Source organism: Podarcis erhardii (assembly GCF_964252035.2).
Source record: "Podarcis erhardii genome assembly, chromosome: 8".
NCBI lineage: Eukaryota > Metazoa > Chordata > Lepidosauria > Squamata > Lacertidae > Podarcis > Podarcis erhardii.
Window position 1 is genome coordinate 88,562,605 of NC_138499.1, and position 21,402 is coordinate 88,584,006.

General features: G+C 42.5%; 1 protein-coding gene and 1 long non-coding RNA gene across 2 annotated transcripts in view; both read left to right on the plus strand.

Annotated features, from left to right (window-relative positions):
• Positions 1-20,937, plus strand: part of HARS1 (histidyl-tRNA synthetase 1) — a 36,014-nt gene extending 15,077 nt beyond the window's left edge. The window contains exons 1-13 of the mRNA XM_081872788.1: positions 2,591-2,777; positions 3,579-3,668; positions 8,345-8,464; positions 9,006-9,101; positions 9,665-9,790; positions 11,055-11,162; positions 11,971-12,069; positions 14,624-14,717; positions 15,340-15,467; positions 15,557-15,793; positions 16,969-17,085; positions 18,241-18,387; positions 20,516-20,937. Of these exons, the coding sequence (XP_081728914.1) occupies positions 2,700-2,777; positions 3,579-3,668; positions 8,345-8,464; positions 9,006-9,101; positions 9,665-9,790; positions 11,055-11,162; positions 11,971-12,069; positions 14,624-14,717; positions 15,340-15,467; positions 15,557-15,793; positions 16,969-17,085; positions 18,241-18,387; positions 20,516-20,575 (1,500 nt within the window). The 5' untranslated portion in view covers positions 2,591-2,699 and the 3' untranslated portion in view covers positions 20,576-20,937. Of the gene's footprint in view, positions 2,778-3,578; positions 3,669-8,344; positions 8,465-9,005; positions 9,102-9,664; positions 9,791-11,054; positions 11,163-11,970; positions 12,070-14,623; positions 14,718-15,339; positions 15,468-15,556; positions 15,794-16,968; positions 17,086-18,240; positions 18,388-20,515 lie in introns of the transcript that reaches the window.
• LOC309347987 lies at positions 19,602-19,953 on the plus strand. The gene is made up of 2 exons (XR_014159109.1): positions 19,602-19,683; positions 19,754-19,953. It is a non-coding gene; the product is annotated as an uncharacterized lncRNA (long non-coding RNA).
• Positions 20,938-21,402: the final 465 nt, after the last annotated feature.

The window sequence follows — 21,402 nt, forward strand, 5'->3', positions numbered from 1 at the left end:
AGCTCCATTGATGTTAAATTAGGAGAGGTTCAGATGCAAAGACTGGTTTCATTCAGTGCCAAGTTCCTCAGGGTGAACTGTATTAGTCTGTTACAGCAGAAATAGTCATAGCGGGTGGTGCTGTGGGTTAAACCACAGAGCCTAGGACTTGCTGATCAGAAGGTCAGTGGTTCGAATCCCCGCAACGGGGTGAGCCCCTGTTGCTTGGTCCCTGCTCCTGCCAACCTAGCAGTTCGAAAGCACGTCAAAGTGCAAGTAGATAAATAGGTACTACTCTGGCGGGAAGGTAAACAGCATTTCCATGTGCTGCTCTGGTTCACCAGAAGCGGCTTAGTCATGCTGGCCACATGACCCGGAAGCTGTACACCGGCTCCCTTGGCCAATAAAGCGAGATGAGCGCCACAACCCCAGAGTTGGCCACGACTGGACCTAATGGTCGGGGTACCTTTACCTTTACCTTACAGTCCTATAGAGTGGTACCTCAGGTTAAGTACTTAATTCGTTCCAGAGGTCTGTTCTTAACCTGAAGCACCACTTTAGCTAATGGGGCCTCCCGCTGCTGCCACGCTGCCAGAGCACGATTTCTGTTCTCATCCTGAAGCAAAGTTCTTAACCTGAAGCACTATTTCTGGGTTAGCGGAGTCTGTAACCTGAAGCGTATGTAACCCGAGGTACCACTGTACACACAATTGTGTAAGCCACATCAAATTGAGTAGTCTATCAAGGCACACTCACTTGGCGGCAGCAGTCCCGTACCTCCAGCGACACACATCCAATGGACCTGTGTGCATGCTAATAGCAGAGTCAGCGAGAAGCCAGACTCCAGATATGTGGCATCAAGTATTTTATTATTTACACCAAATTAAGTAAAAGAACATAACTAGCAGTGCAAGCTGCATCTCACACAATCATCCTCTCTGAGAGAGAAGAACAAAGAACAGAAGTTTTACAACCTTCCGTTCCCACACATACAATCATAACAAATTATAACATCTGGTCATGCGACCTCTGCAATAGTTGCACTGGAAAGACTGACATACACATGTGTAAGATCACAGTGTTAGTCAGCAACCTTGTACACAACTGCCTAGGAGTGGTTCCTCTGAGCCCAGTGGGATTTTGAATCCAAGCAGATGTGCATAGGATTGCATAGTTAAATACAAGACTCAGTTGGAAGATATTTTCCATATAGCTAGTGGTGTTAGCTTGTTGCAACAAAATTAGCAGTCTTGCAGCACCTTAGAAACTATGACATTTATTATTTAAGCTTTATTGGAGTGCATTACAATTCATATGTTTGAAATGCTGAGTTACAGGTATACACACACGGGGTCTGAGGGAAACTAAATGGGAAAATTCAGCAACAGTGATAATTATGTGATTATTACTACTATTATTAATGTAACAGTTGTTGATAACACAGGCATCCTGACAGTAAGCAGGTCTCGGTTCCGATTTCTGAATGAAGTTCTACCAGACCAGAAATTAATGAACATGACTCAACAGGTCTCATTTTGAGTAAGCATTAGTGAGCATGCAACCCTCGGTCCCACAAGCAAACCTCTCAAATGAATTCTGCAGTTTCAGCGTTGCAGTCTTCCTTTTAGTATCGTTTCCCAAATAAGGGATATTTTAATATTAACCACTTTCCTCCTTTCCCCTTGTATGTTGCATATGGTTTTGGGGAGTTTTATAAAGCCTGCAGGCAGAGAAAGTCTTGTTTTTATCGATATGGTAATTCCACTTTGGGGGCCTTTTTTGGCTGAAGAGAGGGGTACCAAATGCTCTAAGGAAATATTTTTTATTTAATTCAAAATCCTTTATTAGGCATAGGACACCACACATTGACAAACAACATATACAAACTGTATAAAATACGGGTACAGCAAACACAATTTATCCTAGTCCTATTTTTAACTCCCAGAAATTAATCAATTTGCATGAATAATTTAATACAATTTAATATAAAATAATAATACAACACAGCAACGTCACCTACCATTAAAAACCACAAAGTCTCTTTATCATGGCCCATTCTTTCATCATGGACAGCTCTTAAAAATTCGGCCACTATTAAAGTAATCTGATCATCGCTGTCCGCCAGCATGTCCTGGACAGTTGGTTGAGTACAAATCTGTTTATTGAATTTTAGGGCCTCATATAATTGTATTCTGGCATAACTGCCAAAGTCACAGGAGAAGAATATATATTTTTTATTTTTATTGCCAGAGTATCCTGGAAGGCTGAAATGTCCCCTCACTGTTTAAACACACACACACAGCCATTTCTGATGTCAGACTTGGGAGCTAAATATATGCACATGGTTCAGAGAAGGGGACATGTAAACAAAGTGTCATTCGCGTCACTTCCTCTCTCTCATTCTTTCATTTCCCGCCCCGCCCCTCTCCTCCTCGCGCCATTCCGAGCCCGTCTTGCATCAGCCTCCCGGACGCCAGTTGAAGACTGAAGTGCGGGCCGCTCTCGAGGCGTCGGCGCGAGCCAGTGCGCATGCTCAGAAGCGGGCCTCGCCTGCGCGTGGCTGAATGCCCCGCCCCCTAAAGAGCGGGCAGCCCTCGCAGCCTCGAGACAGGCGACTGCGCATGCTCGGAGGCGCTGAGGTAGCGAGCGCGGAGGAACCGAGGCGCCGGCGGCCCCTTTCCCCTTTCAGCCGCTGAGCGAGGCGGGCGGCGGCGGTGGCCATGGCTGAGGAGGAGTCGCTGAGGAAGCAGGCCGACTTGGTGCGGCGCCTGAAGCAGGACAAGGCTCCCCAGGAGGAGGTGAGGCGGGGCGGGGCGGGGGGGGTGTCCCTCATGGGCGGGCGGCGCCCCCGGCAGAGGCTGAGGGGAAGAGCGGCCTCCGCCTCCGCCTCCTTCCTTGCCTGGCCCTGTCATTTGGGGCGCGGGCGGGGAGGCCCCCGAGGCGCTGCCAAGGCCGCTCGTTTCGCTAACAGCCTGGAAGAAGCGACCCAGAGGTTTCCGCGCCAGTCGTTATCGGGGGCGAAAAAGATGGCTCTCTACAGGATAAATATATACACATACTGTATATGTAATTAGGAAACGGGGACCTTATTATTATTATTCTATGTTTTCCCCTGACAAGGTCTCAGGCTGGACATGTCAAAATTAATAGACCTAATTTAGCATAGAATTTTAGAGTGGGAAGGGATTCCCCAGGTGTCATCTAGTCCTGCATTGCAGGAATCTCGGCTAAAGCATCCAAGGCAGATGCTTAAAAGCCTCCAAGGAAGGAGAGTTTTCCTCTGTTTTCCTTTTTCCTTCCTCTCTCTCTTTAACAAGTGAGTTCTAACACACATCAATTAAAATAAACGATTTGTAAATGGATCCAAACTGTTTTAAAGCCATCTTAGGCTGAAAGATTTGTATTTCGTAAAATGAGCGTAGGAGAGAGGCTTCACCCACCACAGGATTTGCCATTATTGGTGAGTTTTAATGGATTGAGGATGGTATCAGGGTTAGAGTATTACGCATTACCAAACTTACTTAAGTAAAGCTATTGTATAAATACAAAGTAGATAAAAGCTGTGTAACTTGCATTGATTAAAAAATGTTACCTTTCAGATTGCAGAGCAGGTGGCAAAGCTGTTGGACATGAAGGCAAAAATATGCCCTGAAGAAGACAGACCTAAGTTTGTCCTCAAGACACCAAAGGTAAACCTTTTAGCCCCACCTGTACTGTGCATGGCAGAGCAGAATTCCTTCATGTACAGTACACTCTTATTTTCTCAAGTGTGCACACTTTTTATGCAAATGAAAGCTTACGAGGGTTTAGGAAGACTGTCTTGTGATTTCCATTCTGATGGCTCAAGTCATGTCCTCCTGGAATCTAACATGTCTTTCTCTCAGTGAAACTATAGGTGATTTATTTGTTGCTCCTACCCCTGCAAATTCTAGGTGTATTCAGAAGTGAGCCCCACTCTCTTCTGTGGGTCTTGTTGTCTGGTAAATGTACATAGCAGGGGTGCGGAACCTAAATTCTGTGAATTGAATGCAGTATTTCAGTCCTCTTGTATCTGGCCTTTTTTTATACATCCCAAGCTGCCCTCCTTCCTCAGGCTGCACCCCTCACTGTGGAGTCCTATATACTCAAACTGGGATCAGTTTTCTTTGAAGCCTCCAGCAATATAGGAGATGTGAAAGGACTCAGACCCGATGCTCCATAAATGTCCCTACAAGGTGTTATAGTTTTAGCTGACCTTTTCTCAGTCTTTTCCATCTTTACTATTTGAGTTGAGGTAACCAGAACTGTACACAAAATTCCAAATGTGATCTTACTGTAGATTCATACAACAGTATTCTGATATTGGCAGGCTTATTTCCAATCCCTTTCCAATCATTCCTAACATGAAATTTGCCCTTTTTGCAGGTGTTGCACATTGGGTTGATTTCCACATCAAGCTTTCCACTATGGATTGCATACAAAGCAGTGCCAGTAGAGCTCACTGGCACTTCCATTTCCTTCTCTCTGCCCCATGCCCTCCCAAAATCTTCTCCAGAGAGTCCACCAACCTCCCAGAGGTGATTTTGAGGACTGGGAGGGGGGCACTACAGAAGAGAGGATTAAGTTCCATCCCACTAGTGCATGCTTCTTTCAAATAAAAATAAGTAATTTGCAGTCCAGTTTAAGAATAGACTAGTTTCTGTATAGTTGATTAACTTGCCAATGACAGCTTTTAACCCTGTGGTTTCATTAATTTGGAACAGTGACCTGATGACTAAAGTGCCTCTCCTGCTGCAACTTACATGTCAAGGGTGCTGTGATTTGCTACTGGCAATGCTATCCCATTCATGTTTCACTGTGCTGTGCTTTGCTTTGCTGTGCTGGTGCAAGATGCAGACCTGATCCAGGAATAACAAATAGGACACTGACTAAACTGGCCATTTCTCCCTCTCTCACCAAGATACCTTTCCTACCCTAGTCCGCCCTTTCCCAGTGCAGCTAGGCTACTTTAGCTGCATATAACAAATACTTTGCACTGCTGCACCAAATTCTAAATGAGTTCAGAGGTTTAGCATAGTAATTGGCTGCATTGCACCAGTGCAAGGGGACTTATATTGTAATCTTCCTGCTTGTGCAGTTCTTACCAAACAGTGGGATCCTAACTTGCATGTAGTACTGAGTGGCCACTTTATCTTCAAAGACCAAACATTGTTGAAATCAGTGCTGTAGCTAATGGGGCGGGGGGCTATCCAGGTTCTTGCTCCAGGTGAAGCCTCCAGAAGGGCGCCATTGAGGCTCCCATCCTGTGTGGTTGGGTTTATGGCAATGTGGGTGGGAGGTGCCAACTCGGTCTTTGACCTGGATGAAATAAAGCCTAGTTTCGCCCCTGGTTGAAATAGACAATTGGGAAGTGTTGGCCTTGAAGAAAATCTGCACCAGCCTTCTTCCAGGTATATATCTGTTTAAGCAGAGATATGGAATTATGGCTCTCCTGATGTTCTTGTACTACAACTCCCATCATTGTAGGCCATGCAGATTTGGGCCGATGGGAGTTGTGGAGTCCAGCAACATTTGGAAGGCCACAGGTTTCCCATTCCTGTTCTAAAGGATCATGTTCACAAGATGGGTGTTTATTGATCCAGCACAATCATTAGACAAATTCCATCCACTTCAGCTGTTATACCCTTCTGCAACCATATCTGAATGGAGATAGCAACCTTCTCATTAGACTGTTAAACTGCATTGTTTGTGGTACTGCCCTTAATTATGGTTGGGGAACTCTTGTTGGTCCTAAACAGGACTGCAAGATAACTGGGACAGGACATTTTCATTATATTATGCTAGTGCTTTATCAGATTCCCTGGCTCCCAGTCTGCTTCCGATTCTGAGCCCTGTTTTGATTTTATCATCTTGGGACTAGACTACCTGAAGGATTGCCTTTCATATATACCTCCCTGATCCTTCAGATTGTATTCCATGTGTTCCTATCAAGGAAAGTGAACCAGATGGCTGCTTGGAAGAGGGCCTTGTTACATCAACACCTCAGCTTCCATTTTTTGTGGGTTTTTGGTGCATGTGGAAGACTTATTTATTTATTTACCTAGCCTTTTAAAAAAATCTTGCATTTTTGAAAAAGTTACATTTTACTTTATAATCTGAGCTGCTAGTATGTTTTCATTTTTCCACTTTTCAAAGGATAAGTTTTTAAGGCTTTGTCTTAACTGTTTCACAATTCCCCAACATCCTGTTTTTCCAATATGTTTTGGAACAGGAACCACCATTCTCATTTTGATAAACGCTGCACTTGAACAGCACAAAGACTTTGAGGAAAGGGTGTTACCAACTAATCTAGAAGACATTGAACTTGTTTCTTTGGATTTACTGTTGGCTCCTTTTTATTCTCCACTCAAATCTGGATGGGTTCCAGCTCCATGTCAGGAGGTTGAATGGAATACACTGAGAGACAGGGTTTTTCCAGACCAAGTCATGCCATCCCCTCCAGAGGTAGTTATTGCACAGCTTTATCATGCCAGATCCCAGATTCTGCCGACTGACATCTCTCTGAGGGGGCAGTGACCACAGCAGTTCTATAGTATAGATGACTGCCACACTGCATAAATTTATCTGCGTAAATCAGAGGCAGCCTGATCCCATCCAGCCATGTTCATCAGACATTCTAAGGTAGACTAGTTCATCTCTGCAGAAACATCCTTTGGCAGGAGGCTGCTCCAGCAGCTTCTGTCACAGGGTTCTCCTCCCTCCTTCTGGTGGGTAATGCTTTGTTACCTTCGTTTCTTGAGTGCTCCAGTCAAGAGGTTTCATTTTCCTTATATACAGTATTGTTCTTTATTGAAATTGGTTACTTTTTAAAAGTTATGGCTACCACCTGGGAGGAAGGTTCCCTCCTGTTCCAGCTGGCCACTACCATAGTTTTTATAAACTTTGGCCCCTGCCTACCAGAAGATGAGTTAATCCTTTCCAATATGTTCTACTCTCCACTGACAAAAAAAACGCTTTACAGAAATTCCTAACAAACTTCCAGCCAATCTTCCAATTCCTAAAATCTTGCAGCCACTAGAGGATGCTCTTGCACAAATAACACACTGCTTCATAAATACTGTTTTTCCACACTGGGTTCTGAAAAAAAAGACTGAAGTTCAGCATGATTGTGTGTAGGCGCACACTAGACTAGCTCAGAGACATCCTGGCCCTTCGTTCTAAGTGTTCAGAGCCATCATTTTGTTTCTTGTTGGTGGAACTCAAGGTTCTGGTTTTTAAAAAGCAGGTACATCAGGTCTGAAGCTTGTCTATCCCTGACCACTGTGCCACAAGCCTCTTCCTTGTTTTGGTTGTAGCAGGCTAGTACAGTATGGCAATTGCTAGGTCAGAACTGGGTTGGTAAGATCTGGATCTGGATACAGTACGATCACAAGCAGCCACATTTAAACCCCAGCTCAATATAAAAAATCATGTAGAATGTAGTAAAGGTAAGAGCTAGTTTTCCTTGTTAATTTGTTTCCTAGCTTAGTTGGCTTGTTAGGCTTTGAAGCTTGAAAACTTTGCTGAATCCCACTTCTACTTTGAATTCCAAAGTTTGGCATAGTTCCTTTGCCTTTGATAACTGTTTAGTTATTTATCCTCACGAAACAGATTGCAACCTCAACTGTAACATGTAACAGTATAAGATTTTAAGATTCTAAATTATTAAAATAAAAACAATGACATTTTAAAACAATTGCTGAATTGCTAAAACCCCAATGCAGACTGGAGAAAAACAGTTAGCAGACTATTTTTATAGTTGTTTTAAAGCTTTGCTGGTTTTATCTATGGTTTTATCTAACCTGCTTTAGTGTTGATTTTATAGTTTGATTAAGCATCTCAACTTTTTCAATATATATACAAGGTGGCTTACAAGCATGTCGAATTGCTTATTTGCATTCTTATCACGAATAGACCTCCACATGTAGGTCTTCCACCCTAGAACAGTCAGCCTTCTTCCTTCTGACTGATATCTGTTTAGAGTTTGGCTGCCTTGTCAGGGGGACAAAAAGCAAGGCAGCTTATAAGGAAAATAAAAATATAATATTCATGAGGATCCTCCCCTTAGGGCCATTGGTGGTAGGTGACCCTGTTTTGGGGTGGGGAGTCCTAGGGCAAAGTCATAACTTTAAAACCTTTTCTTTTATCACAAATTCTTTTGCCTTTCTGCCCAGGTAAGATCCTCCAGCACCATGTTCTGGAAGAGTTGTCATGGAATTTCTTCCCATTACTGAGTGCTGAAAATAGTGCACCACTTTGCCTACCTTCTCTGTTCACTTTGCCTGAACATAGCATGTGTTCCATGGAACAGAAGTCCATCAACTTGTCTTCTGTTCTGGACTTTCAGGGTACCAGGGATTACAGTCCCAAGCAGATGGCAATCAGAGACAGAGTCTTCAGCGTCATCATCGATTGCTTCAAACGCCATGGAGCTGAGACAATAGATACTCCAGTATTTGAACTAAAGGTGAGAATGGGGCAGCAGGGGGAATAGGGCAACTGAGGAAAGGTACTGGTAGAAGCGTCAAATGTTAGTCCAGAAGTCAGACATAGATTTCAAGTTCTAAAACATAATAACACCAGAAGGGGGAATAAAGAAATGTTTTAAAGAGCCAGTGTCACACTGAATTTCCTTCCTGTGGAATTACTTCATACACTTAGGCTGCAGTCCTACACCTCAGGAATGTCACACTGAACCCAGTGAGACTTCTGACTAGGTATGTATAGGATTGCAGTGTCAGTTTTACATTTTTTTAGTTTATTATTGTGTTGGTTTTTGTTATATACATTTTGTAAGGGGCACTTTCATAGGGAAGAAGAAAAGTTAGGTGGAAAGAATACAGGTTTTATTAAGGTCCCTCCCCATGCACCTTACGGCTTTATAAGAGCAAATTTGCCTGAATATGCATTTGTTTTGCCCTATAAAAACCTATTGCTTACCATAACTCTTTACTTGCCTTTGATTTATTTTATTTTTTCTATCCCCTCTCCCATCCCTTACTTTTTAGGAAACTTTGACAGGGAAGTATGGTGAAGATTCCAAGCTGATCTATGATCTGAAAGATCAGGGAGGAGAGCTCCTATCTCTTCGCTATGATTTAACTGTATCCTTAAATCCCATGCTCCTAGCTTGGGCAGAAAACTGCTCTTCAACAGACGAGGAACATCTGCACTTACTCTAAGTAGATTTAGAAACTTTTGGAACATCATTTTGATGGCACAGTTCTTTTTAAAAAACACGCAAATTTTTTGTTTGTCACTTTGTCACAAGCATGGAAACCGACAATGATGTGTAAAAATTGAGGTAATAGGTGTACGTTGGGTCATGCAGACTAGCAGGTTTTGTACAATCCTATTTTTTGAAAGAGGAGGTCACAGTTGATGCTGAATCACAAGAACCATTGTTGCTCTCAATTTTTAGGAGTATTTGCATTTTTTTAAAAAAATGGTGTGCCTCATTTAAAGAAGTATAAGCTTTCCAAAAGTGAATACACCATTGCTTCTATTCATTTACACATCTTGTTCTTTTTGCCTCCTGATGTCATCTAGCAGATGCCAAGTCATTTCTTCAACTCATTTCAACCCACTAGATCAAATGCATCCAGTAGTATAGGTTGAATTATATACATTAGGATTTTAGATGTTTTCCTTAGCCTTCTCTTCTCAGGTTCCATTTGCTCGTTTTCTGGCTATGAACAAAATTACCAATATTAAACGTTACCATATTGCTAAGGTCTACAGGCGGGACAACCCAGCCATGACAAAAGGCCGATACAGAGAGTTCTACCAGTGTGTGAGTATCTGTAGGATGGCCTTAAAGCATATATGGCTCTAATTGGTTTCCTGCTCGTTCCTCCCTTCTCATTCTTCATATAACATTTTTGCTTTACTTCCTTCTAGTCAGACCCAGCTGGTGCCTTTCCTATTTCCCCCTGTAGTTGGCTGTCATGTCTTTCTCATACCTGAATTGCTTCCAGAGCTTAAAAAACAGTAATGTAACACCCAGAGTGTTTTGTAGTTATCCTCAACCCCCCTGCCCTTTTTCTACAGGAATACTTCCCTTGATTCAGGGAAAGCCTGATGAAAATGCCTTAAAGGTAGTGGGACACATGAGTAATTGTTTTCATTTTGACTGACAACTATAGGAGGACCTGGAACAGCTGCCTAAAAAGATGTAGTCGTTATAGTGGCTAGGCTGTCGACTGACGGATCAGCTGCTTCAGGAATGGAGGGAAGGGCTGCCTTACAGAAATAAGGGAAAGATCACTGCCTGGAGGGAAAAGGTGGAAAACTCCCTGTAGCACAGTCTCTGGTTTCCTCTCCAGATTTCTTTTATTCTAGAGTTTATTGGAGTTCTATGGATTCCAGTTCTTTTGTTTTTAAGTGCATTCAGCCATGAAATCCCACAGCAGGAAACCTGGAGAACACTTTTAAGTGGATTCAGTGGGAGGAAGTTAGGGATGGAGCAAGCAGAGCCAAACAAGCAAGCCCCTCACCCCATGTTGTAGTACTCTGTTCAGGCACAATGTCTAAACTGGGCTTGTATCTCCTTTCTGCTGATAAGCTGCTTTGTATGTTCATAAATGGTGCTGTATAAATAATACACTGCTGTGCCTACATGCTTGTTTATCGGCTGCCACCAAAGTGCAGTTAACTGACATTTTGTCTTAATTTGTCTTCATACATTCACTGTGCTTTCTCAGCCTTGATTTGCCTCAACATTTTTTAATCATCTTTGGCACCTTTTTATATTTGTGAGTACCTTGATATGATTAAATATACTTGAATGTGTGCCTTGTTCCAAATCCCAAATGACTGACAATCCATGCTGCTATTATTTTTTACATTTCTTACCTGCCCTTCGCCATAGAGTTCCAAGGCAGGTTACAAGAATATAAATATACAATGTTAAAATTAGTTTAAACAACAACAACTGCCTTGCTGTGCTGTCAAGACTTGGGGAAGATGTGAACTATATATCGAGCAACCTATGTGTCTGTCACTCAGGTGGATGCTTTATGCTTTAAGGGTTTTCACATCTGCAATTTGTGCCCCAGGATTTTGACATTGCTGGCCAGTATGACCCCATGATTCCTGATGCAGAATGCCTGAAGATTATTCATGAGATCCTGAGTGCCCTACAAATAGGAGCATTTGTTATCAAGGTGAGAACAAGTCTAGAAATCTACAGCAGTTTTATCCAGAATGTACACAAAATACTATTCTATTTATTTAATCTTGTCCTTTGTTGTGAACATAAAATGAGAAACACAGTTGGTTTTGTCTTAATTTTTCAGTATATATTCATTGTGCTTCTTCAAATTTGATTAGAAATAATTTATTTCCCCAGCTTTTGCTGCTTTTCCCTTATTTGTATTTGCAGGTCCCTTACCAGAATTGTCCTAGCAAACATAAATCACTTACATTGTATATATACCTTGACAGACTATAGACAGACTATTGATAGGCCATAGATTGTTTAATTAGCCAAAGGCATGGGAGAAGAGGAATGTTTTTGCCTGGTGCCTAAAGATATGTAATGAGTCTTCCTGGGGAGAGCATCCCACAAGCAGGGAGCCACTGCAGAAAAGGCCCATTTCAGAGTTAGGTTGTTACTAATTATCTCAATGCTGGTGTCTTCTCCATACTGTAGAAAGAAAGAGGAGGGCTGTGTTCAGTTCTGCCATGAGTGAGATAATGTTTCCACAAGATACATGTGCACATGTATCTCCTATTGATTTCAGTTTCAGTACTTCAATACCAACTCCTATTGGTTTTCAGTTACAGTATTTCAGGGACCTTCCCCCCCCCAAAAAAAAATATTTACTTAGCTTTCTTGAGGGAGGAAAGTGAGCCAGAGGCAGCTGCCCATCCAACGGCCTCATCTTTCCCCTGCCCCTCAGAGGTAATAACATGCAGAAGCATGAACCATGAATTGCTACTTGGAAAGAAAAAAAATCAATTTCCCTGCAGGTCAATGACCGTCGTATCCTTGATGGGATGTTTGCAGTATGTGGAGTTCCAGAGAGCAAATTCCGGTCCATCTGCTCTGCTGTGGACAAGTTAGACAAGGTAAGAACATCAGGATAATAAATACTGTTTTTACCATGGCTCAAGTGTTTGGTAAACATGGAAAGACATTGACATCCCACTGCATTTCCCATGGTGTGACCATAGGGGGAAAAATCAAAGTGTATAATAATAAAAGAAAGAAAAAGTTGGGCACCTAAGGCTACCAGAAGACGTTGCGATAGTTTTTGGTCCTCCCTCAGAACTACAATGTGTTGGGGGCTGCTGGCTGGGTCTAGGAAGCCAACGCATATGATAATCAGAGAAAAGAGGGTCTTCAAGGCTTCCTAAGAACTTTCCTTGTGGGTACAGCATTGAATATTACCCCTCACCCCTTTTCTGAAACCCTGCTCCTTGAGAATGAAACTGATACTGGGTTGCTATTTATGAGTGGCAGAGAAACTGTCAAGTCCGGAAGAAGTTGACACATATGCAGGAGGTGGAGCTTTTGTTTTTTGAAAAACTTTGGGGGGGAATTTATTGGGTTTTATAAGCAAGGATCATAGGAATATTCCTAATATCTACTAATAAATAGACCAAGCCTTCTCATGCGATTTGTATGAGTGTCCAGAGGAGGGCAACCAAAATGGTCAAAGGCCTGGAAACGATGCCTTATGAGGAACGGCTAAGGGAGCTGGGCATGTTTAGCCTGGAGAAGAGGAGGTTAAGGGGTGATATGATAGCCATGTTCAAATATATAAAAGGATGTCACATAGAGGAGGGAGAAAGGTTGTTTTCTGCTGCTCCAGAGAAGCGGACACGGAGCAATGGATCCAAACTACAAGAAAGAAGATTCCACCTAAACATTAGGAAGAACTTCCTGACAGTAAGAGCTGTTTGACAGTGGAATTTGCTGCCAAGGAGTGTGGTGGAGTCTTCTTCTTTGGAGGTCTTTAAGCAGAGGCTTGACAACCATATGTCAGGAGTGCTCTGATGGTGTTTCCTGCTTGGCAGGGGGTTGGACTCGATGGCCCTTGTGGTCGCTTCCAACTCTATGATTCTATGTATCTCACAAAAATAGCATAATACGTTTGCAGTGATATCTACAGCACATGGTTCATTAGTGATCAGCGTATAAGTTCTTGTTTTGTGAATTCGTTTAAACGAAAATAGGAAACAGGATAGAACAGTTTACAGATAACATTCAATATTACATAACTAAATGCATAATCATGAGCCATAGTGGTAGTGGGGTACTTTTTATTTGCTTCTGTTTTTTTGGCACGATCCTGCAACTGGGATCAGTGGACAATTTCCCATTAGGCTGACCTTGAGGGTTTTTCTTTTTTAACCCTCGGAAGTAAGGTGCTTATCAGTGCTCATATCTTGCAGACTAATATTTTCCAATAGCTACTGTTTATATCTTGGTATAATAAAGTGTTCAGATCAACACTCATTCTATAATTACTATTTTAATTGCTCCATTAACATTAGTCTAGTATTTCATGACAACTTGAGACGTCCGCAGTTTAAAGTTACTCTTTATGTCTTCTTAAGATCCCACATGCTGGGAGTAATGAGTAATGATTACCTTGACTTCTTAGCTTAACTGCTCAGTTTGTGGATCTGTTTTTGTCCTATTGAAATGCTTGGATTGCCACATCACACTATTTACCTCTTCAAAGGGCTGTCATTCAAATATGGCAGACCCAGGTTAGCACACAGAGTTCCACATGCAATAAAAAGGTAAAGGGACCCCTCACCATTAGGTCCAGTCATGACCGACTCTGGGGTTGCGGCGCTCATCTCGCTTTATTGGCCGAGGGAGCTGGTGTACAGCTTCCGGGTCATGTGGCCAGCATGACTAAGCCGCTTCTGGCGAACCAGAGCAGCACACAGAAGCGCCGTTTACCTTCCTGCCGGAGCATGCAATAGTACACACTTAATAAGGCCAAGGCAGAATGCTAACATTGTTTCATTTTTGAATTGTTTCCTGTGGAAAGGATAGGTTCCAGTACATGTATCACAAATCCCAGGTGTCTAGTTAATTTGCACCACAACAATATTTTGCTTTCCCTGCTCCTTTTTTTCAAATGAATGCAAAATTAAGTGTGGGTAGGAGCAGGGAAGCCCTGCTCTCAACAGTTTTGTGTGATGAAGGATCTTGCTATATCAGGATCCCTGATTGCAAGTAGAAGCTCTAGGCACACCTTCCCTGTGCAACATAAGGAAGGTCAGGGTCTGGGCAGGGGAGGGGAGGGGAGTGCATGTTTTGAGGCAGAGCTTGTATATATACTCCTGGCCCTATACTCACTATAGCACATGCCTGAACATGTCTTATGTGTATCTCCCATCAAATGAGGCACTTTTTCTGCAGTAATGCTGTTGCTTTTATATTGCACACCACCCTTCAGGGACTGTGTAGAATGTTCTGGAGATGATTTTCTCATTTGTAGTCAATAGGGGTTTGAAATATGGAGTGAAGTCCCATGGAATCAGAATAGAAATGAGACAAGGAAAATGCTTCTTATAAGGCTCTTATAAGTGGTTAAAAAAAAACTGGATAAATGACTTGTTTAAACATTAAGAGACCATATAACTCTAATTCTGTACACAGATGGCTTGGGATGATGTGAGAAGTGAGATGGTTGGAGAGAAGGGTCTCTCGCCAGAGATTGCAGATCATATTGGTGAATACGTTCAGCTTAGGGGTGAGTATGAAAAAGGAAAGCTTTGTCATTCTTATTCTGAGGCATGTGGGCTTGGGATCTCATGCTCATGCAATCCATCTAGCTACTGTTCAAGATAGTGTTTAATCTCTTTGACACAGAAAGGGATGTTGTGTTAGCACCAATGCATACATGACTGAGTGGGGGAGGGACAGAGAACAGGAAATGAAGCTGTTTGTTCTCTTGTATTTCCGTGGACACATTGCAGGGAGAAGTATATCTCCATACTGATCAAAAGAGGAGCACAATCCAAAGTCTGGAAGCAAAAAGCACACAAGCCATTGTATTTTCCTGTAAGGTCATCATGTCTGACTCGGCACATAGTCTGAAATACCAGAGGGGTGGTCAGCCTCCTCACCCCCTCTGGAGAGTCCTGGCAATTGAGGCTAAAGCACTTAACTGATGGGGAAATGAGTCTGGGTTTAACTTTCAAGTCTCCAAAATTCTATTAACCTAAGTATCGCCATATTAAAACAGATACAACTGCATCAGATGAGAGAAGTGAGAAAGAACTGTTGAGCTGGGTTGGCAGGAGATGGTTTTCTGTCGGTCCTGATGCATATTTTGCAGAGGATAATACGTACCACATGTATCACTTTTGCAGGTGGGCTGAGTCTGATCGAGCAGTTGCTCCAAGATCCAAAGCTGTCACAGAACAAGCTGGCTAGGGAAGGCCTTGAAGAAATGAAGCTGCTGTTTGAGTACTTGACTATTTTCGGCATTTTGGAGCAAGTGAGTGAGGGCAGTGCAATTCTAATCCTGGTCTATCTAATCACCTGTGTGTTTCTGACCGCTAAGGAGGTTATGATCCTGTTTTGCAGGTTTCCTTTGACCTGAGCCTGGCTCGTGGCTTGGATTACTACACTGGAGTAATCTGTGAGGCTGTTCTCCAGCAAAGTGACCAAACAGATGAGTCTGTTAGTGTGGGCAGCATAGCTGGAGGTGGCCGCTATGATGGCCTAGTAGGGATGTTTGACCCCAAGGGGCGGAAAGTGCCTTGTGTTGGATTCAGCGTTGGCATTGAACGGATCTTCTCCATCATGGAACAAAAAGTGGCGGTAAGGACTGCTTGCTTTTCCCTTTCTCAAGGTTTGGTTAGCTCACAACAAACAACTACAAGCTCTGTCAGTTTTGGAGTCTGTGGCCATGTGCCTCTCAAGAGCTTTTAAGTACGCTGATTATTTCGAGAGACTTTTTACATCAACTAAAGTTGTCATGTGAGTAGCTGCTCATCCAAAATGTTGAGGAATATATCCATTATTGGAGGAACTGGAGCTTAGCTGAACAACATAGTTGTAGACGTGCCAAGCTGACCCCATAGTTTCTTTACACAAGTATTTAAGGGAGTGGGGGCTAAATGAGATTTGTATCAGTGTCTCAATGGAATGAGGATAGAGTTATGTGTATGCTTAAACTCTCTAGAAAAGACAGAATGTGGAAGAGATTACTCTGTATGCCAGGGTACAGAGTCCCAAACTAGAAAACTTTAGAGGGATAAACTTCTCCACAAAATCACTTTGCATGGAAATACAAAGTGAAAAACGTAATTCAGTTCAGAGGATACATTACACTTGCACACCAGCTTTTTGAAGTTCTTTGAGGGTATGTACAAATAGAACATTTTCTCTTATGTTTGGTAAAGGCTGTTCTCCAACTGGAGTGCTCGCAGGCCAGTGTTTCCCAGTTGTCAGTGTTTATACTACATTTTTTTAGATTTTCCTTGAGACAGTCTTTAAACCTCTTTTGTTGACCACCAGCATTACGCTTTCCATTTTTAAGTTGTTGACCTTTTTTAAAACATAAGTGTCCAGGATTAAAATAAATTGCTCACCAACAACACAGCTGCTAACAGACGAACGCAGCGCTACAGGAGACAACAAAGGAACAATCACTAAACGCGATTCAGGGAAAGACCGAGGGGGGAGGGGGCAGAGATAAGGATCCGGGGATCATCCAGGGATCAACCTGTCGATCGTGGTTGATGGGTTGGACACCCCTGATCTACAGGTTTGCTATAAACACATCTGTCTCTAATGCACAACAGCACCTGTTTGTCTGCTGTAGTACCAAGGGTAGCATAGTTCTGCAGTACTGTTGGAATGGTTCAATAGTCTATTGCACAGTGCAATAAGCTCATGTAACTACTTGAAATCGTCTGGCATACATGAATTTTGGGATTCTCTTGTTAGAGTGCTTCTATGTATCTTTTTCAAACCTCTGTCTCCACCTTCAGGCTTCTGAGGAAAAGATCCGGACAACCGGGACCCAGGTGCTCGTGGCGTCTGCTCAGAAGAAACTCCTTGAAGAGAGGCTAAAGCTTGTTTCTGAGCTGTGGGATTCTGGGATCAAGGTGCAAATGCAGTATATAAGGGGTTGGGCCCAAAATAGGGGTTATAGAATTGGGGGTGGGGAGAAGGGGAGTTCTTTCTATTCCTCTGTCTTTGTCATGTGGCAGGAATGAATAATAGGAATAGGGGTATGTTTGACAAGTGGGGGGACCAGACCTTCCTACACACATTCACATGGGCATAGCCAGGATTTTTGTTAGGGGGGGCAGGACTTTTGTTAGGGGGGCAGAACCAACGTGATTGGTCAGTTAGTTAAATATTTCTATTGTTTTACTGGAACTGGGGGGGGGGGCAACTGCTACACCCATGCTCAATTCACCCTCTACACCCGGCTACACCCATGCTCAATTCACCCTCCATTCAAGCAGCAAAAAATAATATTGCAGTTCAAGGCACTTCCAAAGGATGAGGCATTTGAGGATGGGTGTGGCCTGGGGCAGGTGCTTAGCTGTGGCAATGTAGCTGCGTGATTTGCCCTGTAGTTAATTAAATAGCCTAATACTTCATCCTAAAATAGTTAGATGAATTTATATTACATACCCTCCGTTTTTTAAAAAAATGTAAAATCCTGCTAGATCTGCAGCCTTAACTGAAACATGCAGTGGTGATGACTTGGACTTTGTATAGTCTTAATTAAGTTTGCATTATGAGGATCATTATGTTCTGCAATAAGGGAATCTGGGTGTTGGTTGCAATATATTCCTGGCATTTAGAGGCATCTGCCAGTAGCAAGTGTACAGTATAGCACAACAGGCGTCAGTCTTTCTATCATCAGGAAATATTATTTGCATCATTACTCCTACCAAGAACCCCCTAAAACTGCCATGGAAAGCCAGTGTGTTGAAGCTTCTGGGTATGTTTGATGGGGTCATGATTGGTTCACACAGGTCATTGGTCAAGTCTACTGAATTTCATGTGGGCTAACAGTTTGCCCTAGGAAACACATTAGACATACATTTCCAGATTGCTGGGGAGGAATGGGAATGATGAATAGCCTCTTTTTAGATAAGCCTATGTACAATCAGTGTTCTTTTCATTGAGAAAACCTGGATAAGCTTTCTAAATGGTCCCCCAACACCATGGTTTGAAACCTACTTGCAAAGAACAGTGGAGGTTACTCTGTCTTGGCCTACTAACTTTTTTTCTCTGCTTTTTAGGCAGAGGTGCTTTATAAGAAGAATCCCAAACTACTGAACCAGTTGCAGTACTGTGAGGAGACAGGAATCCCTCTTGTTGCCATCCTGGGAGAGCAAGAGCTAAATGATGGAGTGGTCAAACTGCGAGATGTATCTACTAGAGAAGAGGTACTCATGGCTCTTCATCTTAGGTTTTTGCAAAGAGAAAGTCTCTGAGGGTAGAAATATAACTAATGTCCAGCTAAAAGCAGGAGTAATTTCATAAAAATTGAATTCCTTTGTCTTATTAGCCAGAAGGGCTCTGCACACAACATAAAACTATATCTGCACAAACGTAAATGCATTTATTACATTTATATTATACCTTTCTACAAGTAGCTCAAAGTAGTATACATCATTCTCCCCACTTCATTTTATCTTCTCAACAATCCTGTGAGATAAGTTCAACTGAGAGACAGTGTCTGGCCAGTTATCACCCATTGAGCTATATGGCTGGAGTAGAGATTTCAATCTTTTCCAGCATTAGAACAACTATCTCACTGGTTCTCAAGTAGCACCTTAAAGACCAACTGAGTTAGTTCTAGGTATGAGCTTTCGTGTGCATGCACACTTCTTCAGATACACTGTGTATCTGAAGAAGTGTGCATGCACACGAAAGCTCATACCTAGAACTAACTCAGTTGGTCTTTAAGGTGCTACTGGAAGGAATTTTTTTATTTTGTTTTGACCATGGCAGACCAACACGGCTACCTATCTGTAACTGGTTCTCAAGTGTTAACAGGTCTGCCCTGGGGTCAAATTTAGTGTTCTTGTTGTTTGCTACTACTCAGGCTCACTGATGCTATTCAGTTAAGTCTTTCAAAGGCAGGAGATAAGAAGTGGTAAGATTAGAGAAGTATAGAATAAGGTGTGAATTATCTAATCCAAAGATAAAGGAGCTCTTACTGGCTCCTTTGTATTGAATGAGGTACATCACACTTTATTCTAATTTAAGCAATTACAACTTCTTTTTCAGGCCAGTTCCACATATATTTTGGAGACAGCAATACATTCCTTGCTAACCCAATAATTCAAATGTTTGTTTTTCTTTCCTGATCTTGTTTGGCCAGCCACAGCAGCTATGTTGGGTAACAGAAAGCCAGTGGAACTGCTTAACAGTTCGAGAATACAAACTATATGGGAACCTAGATATTATACACTTAAAGTATATATTAATCATATGCATTCTTGCTTAATCTCACAACTAACTTCATCCAAATGCACAAATACGTCTGTCTGACCACTTTTCCATCCTGCCTTCCTTACACCTGTACTGGTGGTGTTGCCAGTGACTATTTCATAGGGCAGGACAAGGTGAATCATGCTCTTGAAATACTGCAGTATGAAAGTGGAGTGTATGTTCCATGTGAGGAGTAATAGTTCTTAGCTACAGAGCAAGGAAATACGACTAATTTGGCTTATCTTGTGAACTTGCCATTTAAATTGTTTAAGCATGGCAAAACCTCCTGTTTCCAAAATAGGACAGGGTGAGGAGGTCTGATCTCTTCATTGCTTTTAATTGATCTCTGAGACATGGAGGAGAGAGAAAAAGAAAAGGCAACAAAACTTGCTTCAACTTTGTTTGGAAGGCAGATTTCCGCTTCTCCCTCCCCCCCCCCCCACCTCTGTCTAGGATTTCTCTCACACACAGTTGCCAAAACCACAGGAGATCTTATCTTGCAAGGCTCTGCCTAACCCCCCCCCCCCCATTCTGTGACATCCAAGAAAAAGCAATGTAAATGTAGTCATTCAAGGCGCATATAGACTTGAATAGTGTCAAATATTATGGCAAATGAGGGATCCAGCTGAGGACTTGATAAACCTTCTGCCGTCAAGTTGCAAGCAATCTGCAACTTTAAAGGGATAGAAAAATTGCAAATTCAATTTAATAGAGGAAAAGGTAGCTAGAGGGGTGGTTTATTATAACACAGAATACACTGGCCTGATTCACATGTCAAAGTAAGTCAAACTCTTGGCTTGTTCTTGGCTATAGTTGGTGATTAGGGAGCAGAGAGAGAGCTTAACCATGATGACAGGCTAAGCCAAAGGGTTGAGGTGCAGCAAAGCGGCTCTGCAAGCTCTCTTCTGGGAGCCCACAAAGTTGCATGGCCCCAGTATGGCATAGCTGGGCTGACTATATTGTACAAACTAAGCCATTGTGTTGGGGGATATTTCAGTAGGCTGTTGGGGGCGTGTGCACTGGGGTAGGGAGTGAGAGACAAGTGTTTTGTAGCTCACTCATGTTTCTGCCTTGCAGGTGAATGTTCGCAGAGAAGGAATTATTGAGGAAATCAAGAGACGAACATGTCTTCCCTAGAAGTTTTCACTGGATTCCCTTGGGAAGATTTGCTGAGACCCAAAACATAATGCCCATTTTGCTCATAATGCATCCGTGGGGGCGGGGGCGGTCCTCAAAGCTGTATTTATTTTACCATGAAGCTTCTTTTCACTGGATTTGAGGAGTGACAGGACATTATTTTATTTTATTTTTAAAGTTGCTCCTATAAAATAATTCAAAAGAACCTTTGAGTTGTTTTCTAGGGAACGCCATCTGCTCTGTGAGCATCTTGGTGTTTACACAGGGAGAGTGCATGACACTTTCAGCATTCTGGTCTATGCACTCTCCCTATTCTGACCTCATCTGTCAGCATTATATTAATAAAGCTTATTACAACCCCATGCTTTCTGCTGTGTTCATGTTTTCCCTTTCAGCTACACAAACATGATGCGTAGCCACCACTGCATTTCTCAAATTAAGCACATTTCACAGCAGGGGTGCTATTTTACCAATCCTCTGCATGTCAAATAATTGGTTTTAGCTTTGGCCAGACCTCAGGAGCAGACCTGATAGCCCTATTATTACTCACAGGAACTGTTTACTTCTCCCTAAACAAAATAACAACAGAGTAGCCAAAGCTTTCAAAAGAGTGAACATGGGCCCTGTGCCCAGCCAAACTTGTATGAAAATTGCTTATATTAAGGTGAGCTCCAGACTGGTGCAGTTAAAAGGAAGCAACAGTAAATACAGTCTTTACCACGATGTATTTAAATGGGGGTGCTGGTGTGTGGTGTGGACTGGGCAGAATAGTGAAGTTGGTGAAGCCCTTGTGAGTGATTCGCAGGTACTGTGCTGTACTCAGGTGT